This window comes from Rhinopithecus roxellana, chromosome 12 (genome assembly GCF_007565055.1).
Source record: "Rhinopithecus roxellana isolate Shanxi Qingling chromosome 12, ASM756505v1, whole genome shotgun sequence".
NCBI classification, from domain to species: Eukaryota; Metazoa; Chordata; class Mammalia; order Primates; family Cercopithecidae; genus Rhinopithecus; species Rhinopithecus roxellana.
Genome location: NC_044560.1, coordinates 100852745 through 100869929, shown reverse-complemented (window position 1 = coordinate 100869929; position 17185 = coordinate 100852745). Strand labels below are relative to the sequence as shown.

Here is a 17185-nt window from a genome sequence, read left to right as displayed (position 1 = left end):
GCACGTGCCTGAGGTCTCAGATACTTGGGAGGCTGAAGTGGGAGAAATTGAGGCTACAGTGAACTGTAATTGCACCACGGCATTCTAACTTGGGCAACAGAGCAAAACCCAGTCTCAAAAATAAAAGCAAAAACAAAACAAAACAAAAAAAAACATGGAGGCCAAAATGAAGTGGCATAGTATTTTCAGATGGAGAAAAAAAGAACTGTCAAGGCCGGGCATAGTGGCTCATGCCTGTAATCCTACTACTTTGAGAGGCCAAGGTGGGTGGATCACAGTGTCAGGAGATCAGGACCATCCTGGCTAACACTGTGAAACCCTGTCTCTACTAAAAATACAAAAAATTAGTTGGGCGTGGTGGTAGGCACTTGTAGTCCCAGCTACTCGGAAGGCTGAGGCACGAGAATGGCATGAACCCAGGAGGTGGAGCTTGCAGTGAGTCTAGATCATGCCACTGCGCTCCAGCCTGGTCGACAGAGCAAGACTCTGTCTCAAAAAAAAAACAAAAAACAAAAAAAAAAACCTGTCAGCCTATACTCCTATACCTAGTTAAAATACCCTTCAGGAATGAAAGGGAAATCAAAACATTCCCAATTAAGGAAACCAATATTACCAGCAGTCCTACCTTAAGAGAATGGCTAAAGGAAGTTGTTGAAACAGAAAAGAAGTAAGGAATTTAAGAGCATCAGAAAGGAAGAAAAGGCAATGAAAAAAGTAAAAGTGTGAATAAATATAACAGACTTTTCTTATTCTCTTGAGTTTCTAAATTATGTTTGAGGCTCGGCATGGTAGCTTATGCCTGTAATTCCAGCACTTTGGGAGGATGAGGTGGGCGGATCACCTGAGGTCAGGAGTTCAAGACCAGCCTGGCCAACATGGCGAAACCCCATCTCTACTAAAAATACTAAAATTAGTCGGGCGTGGTGATGGGTGCCTGTAATCCCAGCTACTCAGGAGGCTGAGGCTGGAGAATTGCTTGAACCCAGGAGGCGGAGGTTACAGTGAGCCAAGATTGCGCCATTGCACTCCAGCCTGGAAGACGAGGGAAACTTCGTCTCAAAAATACATATATATTATATTTGATGGCTGAAGCAAAAATTATAGCACTGTCTTATGCGGTTCTCTGTATGTAAAAGAAATACTTAAAACAATATAAAATGGGAAGGGTAATGAGACCTAAATGGAGGTTAGGGTTCTATGCCTCACTCAAACAGTTAAAATGTCCATACCACTAGTCTGTAATAAGTTATTAATGCATAATGTAATAGCCAGAATAACCACTTTAAAAAACTATATGAGGCGGTACATGAAAAAATAGTACAGATAAATAAAAATAAATTCTAAAAATGTTCAGATAACCCACAGGAAGGCAGGAAGAAGAAAGCAGGAATTAGAAACAAGCAAACAAAAAAGAATAAAAGAGCAGATATAATACCTAAAATAGCAATAATTACATTAAAGGTAATTGATCTAAATATACTAATTAAAGAGATGGCAGGGTGGATTTAAAAAGCATGACCCAACTGTTGTCTAAAACATATTTGAAATACAACAGTATAGATAAGTTGAAAGTAAAAGGATGGAGAAAGATACAACATGCAAGTATTAATCAAAAGAAAGGAGTAGCTGTGTTAATATCAGAGAAAGTAGATATCAGAGCAAAGAAAATTACTAGGGACACAACAGAACATTATATAATGATAAAAGGTTTAGTGTACCAAGAAGACACAGTAATCCTAAGTGTACCTGCACCAAACAACAGTACTGCAACATGTGTGAAGCAAAAACTGACCGAACTGAAAGGAGAAATAGACAAATTCACAATTTTAGTTTGAGACTTCAACACCTCCCTCTGGACAATTGATAGAACACCAGACAGAAAATCATCAGAGATACAGAACCCAACAACACCTTCAACCGACAGAATCTAATAATCATTTACAGAAACTCCACCCAACAACAGCAGAATACTCATTCTTTTCAAGCAGTCACAGAATACTTACCAACATAGACTATCTCCCGAGCCATAAAACAACAAACATAAATGAATTAAGATTATAGAGACTATAATCTCTGACTACAATGGATTCAAATTTGAAATCAGTACAGAAAGATAACAGGAAATGTTTCAATACTTGGGAATTAAGCTCACTATTACATGTATAGTAGTAATAGCCAGAATAACCACTTTAAAAATATATAAAGATATATACTAAAAAAGAGTCAAACAGGAACCCTTGGAGAGCATTGAACTCAATGAAAATGAAAGTGAAGCATATTTAAATTTGTGAGACACATCCAAAGCAGTATTAAGAGGAAAATGTGTAGCACTAAAATACTTACATTAGAAAAGACAGAAAGTCTGAAATCAGTCATCCAAGCTTTCACCTTAAAAAAGGAAACAAAATAAATTCAAGCCAGGAGAAGAAAATAATAAAGAGCAGAAATCAATGCTATTGAAAACATATGAATAATAGAATTAATTAAAAAGAGCTAGCTTGGTTGGGCACGGTGGCTCACACCTATAATCCCAGCACTTTGGGAGGCTGAGGCGGGTGGATCACCTGAGGTCAGGAGTTCAAGACCAGCCTGGCCAACATGGTGAAACCCCATCTCTACTGAAAATACAAAAATTAGCTCAGTGTGGTGGTGGGTACCTGTAATCCCAGCTACTTGGGAGGCTGAGCGGAAGGATCACTTGAATCCAGTAGGCAAAGGCTGCGGTGAGCCGAGACCGTGCAATTGCGCTCCATCCTGGGCAATGAGAGCGAAACTCTGTCTCATGAATGGATGGATGGATGGACGGATGGATGGATGGATAGATGGATGGATAGATAGAGCTGGCTCTTTGAAAGATTAGTAAAATTGTGAACCTCCTCCATAATTGCCTTGGAACATTAAAACTTTTCAATCTTAACAGACTTCCAAAGTTCTGAGTCTCAGAAAGAGTGGGAGGTGGGTGGGTGTTGAGTGCTTAATGGATACAATTCACATTACTTGAGTGATAGATACAGGAAAAGCCCAGACTTCATCAGTATATGTTATATACATGTAACAAAACTGTACTTGTACCGCTTAAATGTACACAAATGTATAAATCAAAGTTTTGAGCCTCTTGGTACTATTTATGTGATAGCCAGTATAGCATAGTGGTGAAGCACACAGAGTCTGCAGCCAGGCTGCCTAAGTTTGAGTAAGTCATACGTGGGTCATATGGAAAAATGTTTGATATTTTATTAATGTTAAACAGATATTAACTGTGATTATTATGAATGGTGATAAGGAGCCTGAACATGATCCATTGAAGACAGCTACAGTTATTATACACAGAAAGGATATACAGTTGTCCCTTGAACAACACAGGGGCTACGGGTGCCAATGTCTCCCCCCAGCAGTTGAAGATCTGCACACAATTTTTGACTCCCCAAAATCTCAACCACTAGTAGCCTACTGTTGACCAGAAGCCTTATCAATAACATAGTTGATTAACACGTATTTTGTATGTGATGCATTATGTACTATATTCTGAAAGTAAGCTAGAGAAAGGGAAATGTTAAATCCAGAGGAAGAGAAAATGTACTTACTGTTTGTTAAGTGGAAGTGGATCATCACAAAGGTCTTCATCCTCATCGTCTTCACATTGAGTAGGCCGAGGAGGAGGAGGTACAGGAGGGGTTGGTCTTGCTCTCTCAGGAGTAGCAGAGGCAGAATAAAATCTATGTATAATTAGACTTGTGTTGTTCAGGGGTCAACTATATTCTTGCCGCCTTGTTTCTATACTGTACTGTACTAATAGAACCGGGAAAGAATATCCAATATACCACTGATAATCCAGGACTTCCTAATACACAGTACTGCTCAATTTTACATTTTTGGCTGTTCATCAGCAATGTTTCATTTGAATGTATATAAAACTATACAATCTTGTTACACAAACTGCCCCTTTTTCTGGAAATAGGCTCACTTGATATAAAAAGAACTGTAAACATCAAAAAACACCCACAAATAAAGGCAAATAGAAAGATGTTTTTGGAAAAAAAGCATTTGTGAATGAGTTAGTATCCTTAAAGAGTTTCTACACGTCCATGAGAAAACCATTTATAAACCGATGAGAAAAGGGAACTAAGGACACAAACACTTCCTAGAAAGAAGAGCATCAAAGAGTCAAATGCATAGGTACAAATTTAACACAAAGTGAAAACTTGTGCTTTGCAAAACACCGCAAAGCATTGTTGAAAGTTTTAAACGCCTAGATTGGAAAGATAATGCATGTTCTTGGGTTGGAAGACTTAACTGTTGTTAAGATGGCAGTGCTTCCCAAATTGATCTACAGATTCAACACATTCCCTCTCAGAATCCCAGGAGGAGTTTTTGTAGAAATTGACAAGCTGATCCTGAAATTCATGTGGAAACTCAGGGGACCCAGAATAGCTAAAACAATCTTCAAAAAGAAGAGTAAAGTTGGAAGACTCACACTTTCCAATTACAAAACTTACTACAAAGCTATAGTAATCAGGACAGTGTGATACTGGCAGAAGGATTGACATACACCCAAGGAATAGAATTGAGAGAGAGAAACCCTCACTAGAAATGGTCAGTTGATTTTCAACAAGGGTTTGAAGATAATTAAATGGAGAATTAATGGCCTTTTCAACAAATGGTGCAGGAATAACTGATATCGACATGCAAAAGAATGAAGTTGAGCCCCTTCCTCTCACTGTACACACTAACTCAAAGCGAATCACAGACCTAAGTGTAAGAGCTAAAACCAAAACTTTTAGAAGAAAACATAGTAATAACTCTCCATGACCTTGGAGTAGCACAGACCTTCTTAGATACAACACCAAAAGCACAAGTGACTTTTACAAAAGCAGATTAGTTGGACTTCATCAAAATTAAAACTGTTTTACTCAAAAGTGTAGTATTAAGAAAGTAAAAAGACGGCCCATAGAACAAGAGAGAATATTTGTAGTCATATATCTGATCAGGAATTCCACAATGTATGAAGAACTCTTATAACTCTTTCAGTGATAAAATAGCAAAGGATTTGGGTAGATATTTCTCCAAGTAAGATACATAAATGTCCAATAAACACATGAAAAGATGCTCAACATCATTAGCTGTCAGAGAAATGCAAATCAAAACCACAAGCAGATACCACTTTACACCCACTTGGATGGCTAAAATTAAAAAGCAGAGACAAATGTCACGGATGTGGAGAAATTAGAACTCTCATACGTTGATGATGATGGGATTATAAAATGGTGTAGTCACTTTGAAAACCAGCATTTCCTCAGCATTTCCTGATTTTAAATATAGAGCTACCATATGATTTAGCAATCCCACTCCTAGATACATACCAAGAGAAATGAAAACATAACCATGTAGAAATGTTTGTATATGAATGTTCATAGCAGTGTGATTCATAGCTACAAAGTGGAAACCACCCGAATGCCCATATCCCTTCCATAAACAATGTAGTCCGGCTGTGCAATAAATAGTGTACAGCAATAAAAAAGAATGTGGATACATGGTGCAACATGGATGAAACTTGAGAATACCGTGCTAAGTAAGAGAAGATAGCCAAAAAAGACTGCACTTTATTCTATTTCTGTGAAATGTCCGGAATTTGCAAATCTGTAGAGAACAGTGCATCAGTGGTTGCTGGGCCTGGGGGTAGGGGATGATGGCGAGTGATGGCTAGTGGATATGGGTTTCTTTTGAAGTGATGAGAATGTCATAAAATTAGACTGAGGTGATAGTTGCACAATTCTGTGAATATGCCAAAAATCATGAAGTGTATACTTTAAATGGGTGAATTTGATGATATATGAATTATATCAACTAATGAAACTGCTAATAAGGAAAAAACTCTTCCTTCTCTAACCAGTAATTGTACTCAGGGATCTATCCCTAAGGAAATGTTTTTATTCATCCATTCCTCCAATGTTTATTAAGTGCCACTCTTCTAGTGGGTATTCTTTAAGGTGCTGGGGATATATAGCAGTGAACAAAATACATAACTAATCAGAATTCGATTAGAAATTCTGAGAATCAGATCTGAAAAAAATTTTTAAAGGGATGTTCACAATGTGAATAAAAAGCCAGAAACACCTAAATGGTCCAGTGGCAAATAAATTATGGCATATGGTGGAATGTTACATAACCATTTAAAATTTAAGTTTTCACAGAATAGTCACTGATGTGAGAAAAGGATATGGTAGGATGTGAAGGATGTAAAATCCTGTACATGAAATAGTATATACTGCTATGAAATCAATATTATTTCTTTAGGTAATGGTGCTGGGTTTTGACTCAAGAGGCCACCTATCGATTGCTATTTCTTGTTTGTGTTTTTCTGAAGTGTTTAATTCTCCTAGAGTAAGATACATTATCTTCATGATCCTAAAGATCATCAGCATCCATTTCCCTGGGTTCCCACTGACACTAAGCAAAGCGCTGAACTGCTGCAAGCCTCACTTTTCAATGCTTCTAGCAATAGGTTTGTTTCCCTTGAGTTTAAGAGAACAAAACCATGGAGAAAATCAGATTTGCTGCTGAATAAAACTGGTATTTTTCACATGTCAGTATGAGTATGGCATTGTCTAATTTGAAAGAGAAAAAGCGAACTAACAGAATAAGTGTCCACTCTTTGTTAGGAACTGCCTTTTTTTCTTTGTGGCATGTTTCGTGTATTCAAGTTAGTTGTGTTTTGCTGCTTTTAGTATCAACCTGTCAACAATTTTCATTACATCGAGAGTTAATCCTTAGCGCTCATTATGTGCCAGGCATTTCCTCCCCATCCGCCCATCCCCCTCTTTTCTTTAGAGACCAGGTCTTGCTCTGTTACCTCGGCTGGAGTGCAGTGGAGCAATCATAGCTTACTGCAGCCTCAACCTCCTGGACTCAAGTGATCCTCCTGCCTCAGCTTCCTGACCAGCTGGGACTTTTGCACCACCATACCTGGTTAGTTTTTTTTATTTTTGTAGAGACACAGTCTCGCTGTGTTTCCCAGGCTGGTCTTGAACTCCCGGGCTCAAGCGATCCTCCTGTCTCAACTTCCCAAGATGTTGGGATTACAGGCATTAGCCACCGTGCTTGGCCACCAGGCATTTTCATACATTACCACATCTGGTTCTTGTCAGACCCTACATCAACTGTGAGGAAGGTGTCATCGTCTCTGGTTCACGGATGAACCATTTAGGTCACACAGCTGGTTTGCACCAGAATCGGAACTGCAGTACCGTGCTGTTGGTGCCGGAGCTGATGTCATTGCCCACTATACTGTGCTGCCTGCTGTGAAGCTGTGAGGTCAGAGAAAACAAGGTCATGCAGCAGGAGGGGTTTGCGGTCTAATCAGGGGATCTGGGCACACACTAACACAGACAAAGCAAGGAATGAAACAGTCCTAAAGTATAGAGAATGGAAAGCTAGGAAAGAACAGAGCACAGTAAAGTACTTATTGTTGGCCATAAACAGTAACTGAAATAGTTGAAAAGAAAACTGAAGATTACAAATGGCCTTTGCCAATTCCCATGAATAAATACATTTATGTTGTTTTTTACATCCTCTACTTCATATCATCCCTCTTTACTTCCCTTTTAATTAATGTTAGAAGATTTGTTATTAAAAGGTAAATAAACAGTTGGTATGTATATGATTTAGTTTCCTTTTTTAGATTGTGTTTTTTTTTTTTTTTCTCTTGTGATGGAGTCTCACTTTGTTGCCCAGGCTGGAGTGTAGTGGCGCATTCTCGGCTCACTGCAACCTGTCTCGCAGGTTCAAGCGATTCTTCTGTCTCGGCCTCCCAAGTAGCTGGGATCACAGGCACGAGCCACCACACCTGGCTTTTTTTTTGAGATGGAGTCTCGCTCTATCCCCCAGTGTGGAGTGCAGTGGCGCAATCTCAGCTCACTGCAAGCTCTGCCTCCCAGGTTCATGCCATTCTCCTGCCTCAGCTTCCTGAGTAGCTGGGACTACAGGCACCCGCCACCACGCCTGACTGATTTTTTGTATTTTTTAGTAGAGACGGGGTTTCACTTCTTAGCCAGGATGGTCTTGATCTCCTGACCTTGTGATCTGCCCACCTCGGCCTCCCAAAGTGCTGGGATTACAAGCGTGAGCCACCGCACCAGGCCCTTTTTTTTTTTTTTTTTTTTGTATTTTTAATAGAGGTGGGGTTTCACCATGTTGGCCAGACTGGTCTTGAACTCCTGATCTCCAGTGATCCCGCCTGCCTTGGTTTCCCAGAGTGCTGGGATTATAGGTGTGAGCCACCGCGCCCGGCCTAGATTGTGTTTCTTGAAGCTGTGTGTGTTTTCTGCATTATTTGTAAGCTGAGGTTGTATCCAACTCATGACCAACATGGCGACGTGTGGTGATCTCTTGGTAAAATGTTTGTACTCATCTAATCTTTGGTTCTTGCAGGCGACGTGGCTGTATGGAATACAGATAACAAGTTTACTCCTGGTCTGCATTCTTCAGTTTTTTAATTCCATGATTCTTGGATCGCTGCTCATCAGTTTTAACCTTTCAGTATTCATTGCAAGAAAACTTCAGGTAGGACTTTTTTTTGTCCTTTATCGAAGTAAACTTTTTTTTAATTGCGTGGCTTATTGAACCTTATTTTCATGCAGCATATAAAGGGAAATTTACGACCTGATTTCGCAGTAAAAAGCGCAAGTGGCATTGTGTGCTTTTTCATGTGCATGTGGTAGCATTTCTATTTCAAGCTTTCTGAGGTCATCTTTTTGTTTTGACAGTTACTTCTTAGAGAATTGGAACCTTACCTTCAGTGTGGGGATCGGCTAAAGGTGCTTAGTTGAAGGCCACTGATTTAAAGTTGAAGTAAAAGAGAAAAGTTTTTAATTTTCATGAGTGTGAACTCAGGAGCGAGAAGAGTCTCCTGCTTATGTTGGGAGCGTGTTCATCACAGTCTTTCACGTTGGTGGATACCCTGTTGTCATTTGATGTAGTAAAGCTACTCTCTTCCCCATCCTTCCATACCATACTAGTTATTTTTAGGTGAACCAAAATTAACTCTGTTTTGAGAATTTTGAAAATCCAAATAAATAGCTTTAGAAACAGTGGAACATTTCCTAGGGTATTGTCAAATCATGTTTGAAAACAATGACTTGCTCTTTTAGCTTTATTTATATAATTAAATTTCTTGTATTTACATAAGATATGAGTCATTTGTTTTTGCTTAAAATTATAACATCCTGCTTCACATATACTAGAAACATTTCTGTGTCAAGAAATGTCTCAAGTTTTCCACTTTGAGAAAAAGAAATCATTTTTCTTATTAGTCTTTTGAGTGAGAATTGTTATGGACAAAGGCTTTTAGTTGACGATCAAAATCAGCAGTTCACAGTCATCCTTTTAACCTTAATTATAAATAAATATTACTCGTATTTGAACTGTTAAGATATTATTATATTTAACAATGTATAAAATTATCTGATGATTATAAGAAAACTATTACATGTCAAAAGGCACAATGTACTTCTTTTTACACCTATAGGTCTTTTATGTAACTGAGTTGTAACTATGTCTGTGATGTGGGAATTAATGGATAAAAGATGTAACAGGGCCGGGCAAGGTGGCTCATGCCTGTAATCCCAGCACTTTGGGAGGCCGAAATGGGCAGATCACGAGGTCAGGAGATCAAGACCATCCTGGCTAACATGGTGAAACCCCATCTCTACTAAAAATACAAAACATTAGCTGGACGTTGTGGCGGGTGCCTGTAGTCCCAGCTACTCGGGAGGCTGAGGCAGGAGAATGGCGTGAACCCAGGAAGGGGAGCTTGCAGTGAGCTGAGATCGCTCTGCTGCCCTCCAGCCTGGGCAACAGAGTGAGACTCCGTCTCAAAAGAAAAAGAGAAAAAAAAAAAAGATGTAACAGTTTGTTCGGTCAGCATATCCTGAATACCTTCCAAATGGCAGACCCCAGTCGTCCAGTTGCTAAGGTCTTAAAAAATAATTAGGAAAAAAAAAAAAAGACTAGGACACATTTCCTCATCTTATGAAGCTCATTGTTAAGTGACTCATTTACCACTAGAAAATCACAGATATTAAGACAGTGTAACCCCATGAAAATGAGTAGGTTGTATTTTCCACGTGTATTTTCCCTTTATGTTGTATGAGCCAGTGTTTTTAAATCCTTAAGTAAGCTTATCTTCAGTGTTTATGAAGTTATTTTAAAACTGAAGAATTAAAACATAACTCTTTTAATTTCTAGAAAAATCTGAAAACTGGAAGCTTCCTTAATAGGCTTGGGAAACTTTTGTTGCATTTATTTATGGTTTTATGTTTGACACTTTTTCTCAACAACATAATTAAGGTAAGTTAATAAAATGACATATTTAATGTATTTTTAATTAACTTATGGCATTGGAGATAATTTTTGAAACTTTCTTTTTCATTTTTAATAAACTAATTTTTTTAGAGACTGGGTCTTGCCATTTCCCAGGCTGTTCTTGAACATTTGGTCTCAAATGACCCTCCCACCTTAGCCTCCCAGGTTGCTGGGACTACAGGTGCCACCACACCTGGCTTCTTTGAAACTTTCAATTTTAAATAAATTCTTGCTTTATAAAGTGTATTACCGTGACTGGAGAGTTACCAGTTTTACTTCAAACAGGCTCAGTTTTAACTTTGTCTTAGTAACAACAATTATTTTATTGATTTTAGTCATTCATTTCTATGTACTCTTATGTCCCACCTTGAACTTACTCACCTTTTGTTATGAAACTTTTAAAAGCTTAAAAAGCATTAAACAAATATTTCCCTAAATTTAAAATTTGTATTTTTAGTACCATAATATACACATAACTTTCTGTATTGTGATACTTAAAAAAAAAAAGACATGATTTTTATTGAGTTCAGTTAATAAGTAAACTGGCCTTACTATCTACTTTCTGCTAGAAAGAAGAGTTAAGCTCATTTTTCCCAACATTTAACTGACTTATATGTAACATGCCTAACAGAACAACTCATTTAGTAACGTAGACATCCATTGGTTTTATGTCCAGTAGGTGCTTTGCTAAGATTTTTACATTGCCCCAGGGGCTCTGCTTCGTTTAACATACTTTTTAAATGTTTTTATTGGCTTTTTAATTTTTTTTCAGGGTAGGCTTTATTAAAGGCATAGTTCTTGGACCTTGATATCCCATTTGTTTTTATGCTAGAGCAAAACTACATTGATTTCTTCAGATAATTTTACCTGTCCTAGAAGGTTGGTCTCAGGATAGGAGGCATCTGCAAAACAAGCTCCTTTTCCACAAGAGAACTGTGGTCCTTGTTCACATCTGTTGACTATCAAAGAAAAAAAGGGTCTTCACTCAGCCAGTCACTATGTCACTATGTTCTTTTTTTTGTTTTGTTTTGTTTTTTTGGACAGGGTCTCTCACCCAGACTGGAATGCACTGGTGTGGTCACAGCTCACTGCAGCCTCGATCTCCTGGGCTTAGGTGATCGTCCCACCTCAGCCTCTTGAGTAGCTGGGACTATAGATGCATATCACCACGCTAATTTTTGTATTTTTTGTAGAGACAAGGTTTTGCTGTGTTGCCCAGGCTGGTCTTAAACTCCTAGGCTCAAGCAGTCCACCTGCGTTGGCCTCCCGAAGGATTATAGGCGTGAGCCACCATGCCCGGCTGTCAGTATGGTCTTAAACTCCATATAGTCCAGTACTTGTCAATAATTTATTTTTAAATTTCTACTTTTGTTTCTGTTTTTGTGTTTTTGAGACGGAATCTCACTGTGCCACCCAGACTGAAGTACAGTGGCACGATCTTGGTTCACGGCAGTCTTGACCTCCTGGGCTTAAGCAGTCATTCCACTTCAGCCTGAGTAGCTGGGACTACAGGTGTGTGCCACCACACCTGGCTAATTTTCACAATTTTTGTACAGATGGGATCTTGCCATGTTGCCCAGGCCAGTCTCAAACACCTGGGCTCAAGGTATCCCCCCACTTCAGCCTCCCACAATGCTAGGATTACAGACACGAGCCGCTGCACTCAGCCAAAAGCTTTTTTTTGAGTTGATGAATACCACATTTATCCTGGTGGGATTATTACACACTATATGCTTGTATCAGAATATCTCATATACTCCATAAATGCATACATCTACTATGTGCCCACAAAAATTAAAAATTAAAAAGCTTGTTCAAAGCCAGGTATGGTGGCTTATGCTTGTAATTCCAGCATTTTGGGAGGCTAAGGTGGGAGGATCGCCTGAGGCTAGCTAGGAGTTCAAAACCATCCTGGGAAACATAGCAAAACCTAAACTCTACTAAAAATTTTTTTTTCAAAAACTTATTTGAGTGGAACTGCTAGCATTTCTGGAAAAGTGGCCGAAAGATACACAATTCTTCCATTGGCCCACTGTACATATTCAGTGACCTGTTCTTGGATTAAATCAGTAAAGAGCTGCATCCCTGGACCACCATTTTTTGAACCCCCAAAGAATAACATCTGTTGAATTGCATTTGAAGTCTTGCCAGTGACCTACAAAAAGAGGAAGTAGAGAAAATTTTCCTTGAAAGTCCTTGCTATTTTTGCTATACCCATGGGAAAAATTTATTTTGAGTCTCAGTTCTAGGACTCTTAGGATCTCTTCTGAGCAACTGTTTTGTTTTACTCTTATAAACCTGTGAGTAACATAAATATATTGACCTACCTCCTTGCATTTGCTGCTGGAATGCAAAAGACCAGATTTGTGGCTCATCTCTAATGAATATATTGTGTGTACTGAACTCAGTTGTGGCTTCATCTTTTTTCCCTATCTTCATTTTTCTTCGAATAGAATTTCTTCACCATTTATGTTATTATATATGGATTTTTAAGCCACAAATTTAAAATAGAATTATATGAGTTAAAATTGTAATCACTAATGATGAACACTCATATTTGTCTGTCCACCCCTTGAGGGTTACAACGGTCTTGAATTGTCTTTGAGTGCATAAGTCTTGGATCGATTATATCCGCAGACCAAAAGCCCCAAAGCCAGACAGGCCTTGTGGGTGGTGTATCTATTTGAGGTTTCAGATCATCGTCTTGTCAGTTTTCTGGTCTGAAAACTTACGCTCACTATGCCTCAGCCTTCTCCCTCTCCCTGAAACCAAAAAATCTCATCTTTTACCTATTTTGCATATTTAACTTATGTATAAGATGTTTTTTGAATAAAGGATTATGCTAAAATGGGGAGTGGGGATTGGAAGGAGTTTGGAAGTCCCTGCTTTGGAATTCCTCAGTTCTGAGAACTACTGTGAACATTTACTGATTTTATACACCCACACGCTCCTATGAAATTGGACACTGAATATATAAATTCAATGGGGAATTATCAGGAAACTATACCTAAAGGACTAATAGCAATTTTTGTTTTCTCTTTCCTCGATAGAAAATTCTTAACCTGAAGTCAGATGAACACATATTTAAATTTCTGAAGGCAAAATTTGGGCTTGGAGCAACAAGGTATAACTGAATTGAAAATCTGTGTTTGCTATTTTCTGTTGAATCAGCAGGGACTTTAAAACTTAAGTTGTCATTATGCCTTCACCTATTAATTACAGACTCCCTTTGAGGAAAGATGTAATGTCATTTCTTTGTCTTGTATTGAATTTAATACTTTGCTTTCCATTTATTCCCTAGGGATTTTGATGCAAATCTCTATCTGTGTGAAGAAGCTTTTGGCCTCCTGCCTTTTAATACATTTGGAAGGCTTTCAGACACTCTGCTTTTTTATGCTTACGTATTTGTTCTGTCCATCACAGTGACTGTAGCATTCGTTGTTGCCTTTCATAATCTCAGGTATGGTATATTTCAGAAATCTAATGCTCTCCTATTAATGAACTTGTTACATGTTGCAGAAAAATCGCAAAGTTGAAAGTCAGAATGTTAGACACAGAACAGAGTAATAGTATTCATCTTAAAGGGGGAACATACCTCTTTTACAGTGGACTACGCTCCCAGTAGTTAAGAGACAACAGAGTAACGATCAGATTGCATACGGTCTGGGCCTAAGTCTTGGCCTGCACACTTGAGGACAAAGTGATCCTTGAGTCAGTTACATAACCTTTCGATATGTCCATTTCCTTATCTTTAGAATTGGAAGACTAAGAGTACTTACTCTACAGGGTATTTGAGAAATAAGTAAGTCAGAACAACATAAAGCACTTAAAATAGTGTCTGGTGCCTAGACTTTGGCAGGTACGAGCCATCATGAACTGGTTTCATTATCACTGTTGACTCATAAGCCTCTGTTGTGTTTCCATCATTAGCATCCTGTGTTTTTCTCCCTTCCACCTGTAGCTGCTTTTTTGTATTCCTCTTGAAATGTAAGAATTAATTATTGCTCATTTGTTTTCTTGCATCTTGCTTCAGGGCTGATAATATTGGAGTGGACCATAATTATTAGTATCTACTGAAAGTTTTGAGTAATAACTGCCAGTTTTAAAAAACTTAGCATGTCTACTAATCTACTGAAAGAAAAAAAATCAAGAGTATAAAGGCTTTTTAAAAACTTGTAAGAATATCTACCCATCAAGCTGCTGGGGGCGGTTTGCATTGACTGTTCGTGTTAAACTGAAAGAAAATTAAGTGTAAGAAGTTGAAGCTACTGTCATTTGTGAAAACTTAATGAAGCTCAGGAGGAAGCCCTTTTTCTGTAGTTACCTTGCCAATTAAGATGCTGGTGAACTGTGATTCACAGCCACGAGAGAGCTGTCATTAAAATGAGTCCAGAGCAGTTGAGAGGTTTTATGATTATTAAGAATGAAGCAACATTGAACCATGAAAATATTTCATTGACCGTAAACTATTTTACTATCTTTCAGAAGTGTTCTTTTTTATACCTAACCCAAGATAAAATTTAGCCCTGTGAAAATAGATGGAAATTATTCTGGACAGTGTGATTTAATATTATTCCAGACATACCAAGTGTCGACAGGACTCTAGACTGCATACAAAGCAGGAAGTTCAGTGGGCCTGCAGTATCTTTGTGAAAATATCTGCCATGCCCTGTGTGAATCTATGAGCCATCTCTGGAGGCTGATTTGGTATATGATCATAGATAAAAGATTTTAGAGCATCTTCATCTACCAGATAGGGATATTAGGATTTTATTAGAGGAAAAGCACTACATTAAAGTAATTAAAGAATCGTAGTACAGTCATGTGTCACTTAACAAGGGGGATATGTTCTGAGAAATGCATATTAGGTGATTTTATCATTGTGCGAATATCATAGAGTGTACTTACACAAACATAGATAGTATGGCCTACTATACACCTAGGCTATATGTTATAACCTACTGCATCTAGGCTACAAACCTGGACAGCAAGTTACTATGTTAAATACTGTAGGCAATTGTAACACAATGGTAAGTATTTGTGTAACTAAATGTATCTAAACATAGAACAGGTATAGTAAAAATACAAAGGCCAGGTATGGTGGCTCACGCCTATAATCCCAGTGCTTTGGGAGACTGAGAAGGATTGCTTAAGGCCAGGAGTTCTAGACCAGCCTGGGCAACATAGCAAGACCCCATCTCTACAAAAAAAAAAGAAAAGAAAAGAAAAATTAGCCAGGCATGATGTGTGCAAACTGTAGTGTTAACAAGTCAGGAGGCTGAGGCGGGAGGATCACTTCAGCCCAGGCATTTGAGGTTTCAGTGAACTATAATTGCACCATTGCACTCTAGCCTGGGTAATAGAGGGAGACCCTATCTCTATTTAAAAAAATACTATATAAAAGATTAAAAATTATATACCTATATAGGGCAGCTATCATAAATGGAGCTTGCAGGACTGGAAGTTTCTCTGTGTGAGCCTGTGAGTGAATGCGAAGGCCTAGGATGTTACCATACACTATTGTAGATTTTATAAACACTGTGCACTTAGGCTACAGTAAATCTATTTAAGAAACAAAGTGACTGTGCTATGACATTATGATGGCTATGTCGTCACTAGGCAATAGGAATTTTTCAGCTCCATTATCATCTTACGAGTCCACTGTGGTAAGTGTCATCTGTTGTTGGCCAAAATGTTGTTATGTGGCACGTGACTATGTCCAAATGTGAATTAACTTTTAAATAAGGGCCTTTTGTCAGTGCCAAGTTTTTAAAGTATTGCTACCTTTTTAGTACTAGGAAGGATGATACTATGACTTGCTTTGTTTTGTTTTGTTTTTGAGATGCTTTCACTCTTGCCTGGGCTGGAGTGCAGTGGTGCAATCTCAGCTCACTGCAACCTCTGCCTTCTGGGTTCAGGCAATTCTCCTGCCTCAGCCTCCTAAGTAGCTGGAATTATAGGCACGCACAACCACCTCTAGCTAATTTTTGCATTTTTAATAGAAACGGGGTTTCACCATGTTAGCCAGGCTGGTGTTGAACTCCTGACCTCAAGTGATCTGCCTGCCTCAGCCTCCCAAAGTGTTGAGGTGACAGGCATGAGCCACTGCACCCTGCCGGATACTGTAACTTTTATGCAACACGTCTGCATTAGTGTGAGGGGTACATCTGAAAGGGGCACAGTGTTCTGTGTTCATGGAATTAATCAGAGATTTCCAGTTTGGCTGGGTTATTGGGGAGGTGCTGAGGACTTCTCTTAGGTATCTAGAGAGGATAAGAGCAGATACTCTCCTTGTCTGTTTTATTTTTATTTACTTTTCACACCTTGCCCTGTTTATGGATATTCTCCTTGTTTGGAGTATCCTTTTTGTACCAATAGAGAAACCAGTGTTTGGGTTGTAATATTTCCTTTAAGATTCCAGTAGTGAATTACCAGTGGTGAGAACAGCCTTAGAATATCCTTTTAATTTTCCTATGTATCTATGGGTAGGGATAAAAGGATTTCTGGGAAATAAAAAAGGTCAGGTCTTTAGTTACATAGAGAAGCATCACAGGTGCCCAGTTCTATTGGGTATGTATGAAGTGATCAGTAGACCTTCATGAAAGTTTCATCTTTAACTAGTATCCTTTACTGTTGTTTTCTTTTTCCCTCGACAACAAATTGTGCAACATCTAAACACTGATCAGTCTTAACATCACTGAAGTGGAGACAGCCAGGCAATGTGTGCTTCCCAGTGTAATGCAATGTGGAGTAGAGCTGTCCCACTTTCTGTGGGAATATGTTTCAAGTCCCTCAGTGGATGCCTGAAACCTTGGATAGTTTCAGA

At 38.6% G+C, this 17185-nt stretch overlaps 1 protein-coding gene across 5 annotated transcripts in view; it reads left to right on the top strand.

The window, feature by feature from the left end:
• The window catches only part of DPY19L3 (dpy-19 like C-mannosyltransferase 3), an 80674-nt gene that overhangs the window by 39247 nt on the left and 24242 nt on the right, over positions 1-17185 (top strand). For all 5 annotated transcript variants that reach the window (XM_010355779.2, XM_030912683.1, XM_030912684.1 and 2 more), the window contains 4 exons: positions 8428-8559; positions 10243-10344; positions 13410-13483; positions 13661-13819. In XM_010355779.2, the coding sequence (XP_010354081.1) occupies positions 8428-8559; positions 10243-10344; positions 13410-13483; positions 13661-13819 (467 nt within the window). The remainder of the gene's footprint in view (positions 1-8427; positions 8560-10242; positions 10345-13409; positions 13484-13660; positions 13820-17185) is intronic.